The sequence below is a fragment of the Lupinus angustifolius genome, unplaced genomic scaffold (assembly GCF_001865875.1).
Source record: "Lupinus angustifolius cultivar Tanjil unplaced genomic scaffold, LupAngTanjil_v1.0 Scaffold_39_107, whole genome shotgun sequence".
In the NCBI taxonomy this organism is placed as follows: Eukaryota; Viridiplantae; Streptophyta; class Magnoliopsida; order Fabales; family Fabaceae; genus Lupinus; species Lupinus angustifolius.
This window is the reverse complement of record NW_017721163.1, coordinates 5,118-6,710: the sequence shown is the minus strand read 5'-3', so window position 1 is coordinate 6,710 and position 1,593 is coordinate 5,118. Positions and strand designations below refer to the sequence as shown.

General features: G+C 31.8%; 1 protein-coding gene across 1 annotated transcript; it reads right to left on the bottom strand.

The window, feature by feature from the left end:
- Positions 1–834: 834 nt before the first annotated feature.
- LOC109338724 lies at positions 835–1,361 on the bottom strand. Its single transcript, XM_019576015.1, has one exon. The coding sequence runs from the start codon at positions 1,328–1,330 to the stop codon at positions 914–916; it is 417 nt and encodes a 138-aa protein (XP_019431560.1). The 5' UTR covers positions 1,331–1,361; the 3' UTR covers positions 835–913.
- Positions 1,362–1,593: the final 232 nt, after the last annotated feature.

Sequence of the window (1,593 nt, the reverse complement as noted above, 5' to 3'; positions counted from 1 at the left end):
GATGTAATAGATATGAGGCTAACTAATTCCATTGAGTAGGCCTACAACATCTTTTATTTATTTTTCAACAAAAACCAAGCCATTATAAAGAGATCAAATGCTTGTAATTTTGAATGTTCTATTCATTAGGAGAGTTAAAAAAATTAAATTTATGATGCACGTCTTGTGAAAACTGGATTGTACTTGTCGGTTCAACCAGAAAACTGACCTTTCTACCATATAGTTGCAACAATTGTATTGGTCATACAATCATATTGGAAAAACTAGCTAAAATTGATTAGTTTTAAATTAAATCGTATCGATCAAATCGACCAATTTTCATTTAAAATTACAAATTTTTATAACATTGACTTACTCTTTATGAAAATGTTGTTGTAGATGATTAAGCATACTTTATTTATATTTCTAAAACATGGTCTCTACCACCAAGTTAAGCATTTTGTTTTAACAAATGTAAATAAAAATATTTTTCGTTTTTTATAATTCTTAATATAAATGTTAGTATAACATATATGTATTCTATCTTAACTGGCACATGATTTAATTAATGAACTACCGGTTAAGCCGCTATACCACCATCTAATAACCAGACAAGTATGATAACTGATAAAATGTTAATTCTAACTAATGCCTTCCATGTGATTAGGAATAAATTTTCTATACTAAAAATGTATGATTCCATTGTTATAATTGATCGAAAAAAATTCAATTGAAAAACTAAATATTTTCGTAGCAATCACAACACCAGATTACATGAAATAAGAGACAGATGTGATCAGTTGCACATGCTGTATGCATCGCTGACCTAAACTTAGGATAATATATAACATTATTAATTATATTTCCACATGCAGCAGCATTACTGCAGTTTTGGGACATAAGGAAGAGAATTAATGCTTATATACAAATATGACTAATTTTGTCCATTTCTGTTTTGGTAGGCATGACCTACACCAGGGCTATGACCTGGGTTTGTAGGTTTGAAGTCATTCTTTGTTCCCTCATTCACATGAACTCTAACATCTGGACTCTGAACAACCACCATTGCTTTCATGTCTTCACCTTCTTCTGCAGATTTGTGACCAATACCTGGACTGTCTCCTGGTGATGTGGGTCTGAAAGCATTTATGTCTGATTTTGAATATACAAAATTAGCAACCTCGTACTTTGGTTTCATTGGTGAGTTCAGTTTGATCTTTGATGATGTTATAAGGGTAGTGTCTGTGTTCAATGGCTTTATATTCCTTGCTTGAGTTAGAAGGGAATCATTGCAAGCAACTAGTGTGAACAAAACAGCGAAATATTTGTGCATGGCTTGAAACTTACCCATGATCACTAGAAAAGGACGCTTAATAGCGAAGTGTCTTATGTATAAGAAGGACGCTGAATAGCGAAGTGTCTTATGTATAAAAAGGAAGTTGGTAAGAGGCAAATAATGAAGGAAGTTGATATGAAAAGTTATGGGATTATCGGGTATTTATAATAATGTTGAGAATGGCAATACCCTTTCAAGATTCTAGCTAACAATTAATTATGTCATTTGACTTAATAAGTGGAGGTAGTGCTATTCCAATGTGCACCATATATATTTGA

Coding starts and splice junctions, on each gene's coding strand:
- LOC109338724 (XM_019576015.1), bottom strand. CDS start 1,330: ATGGGTAAGTTTCAAGCCATGCACAAATATTTCGCTGTTTTGTTCACA.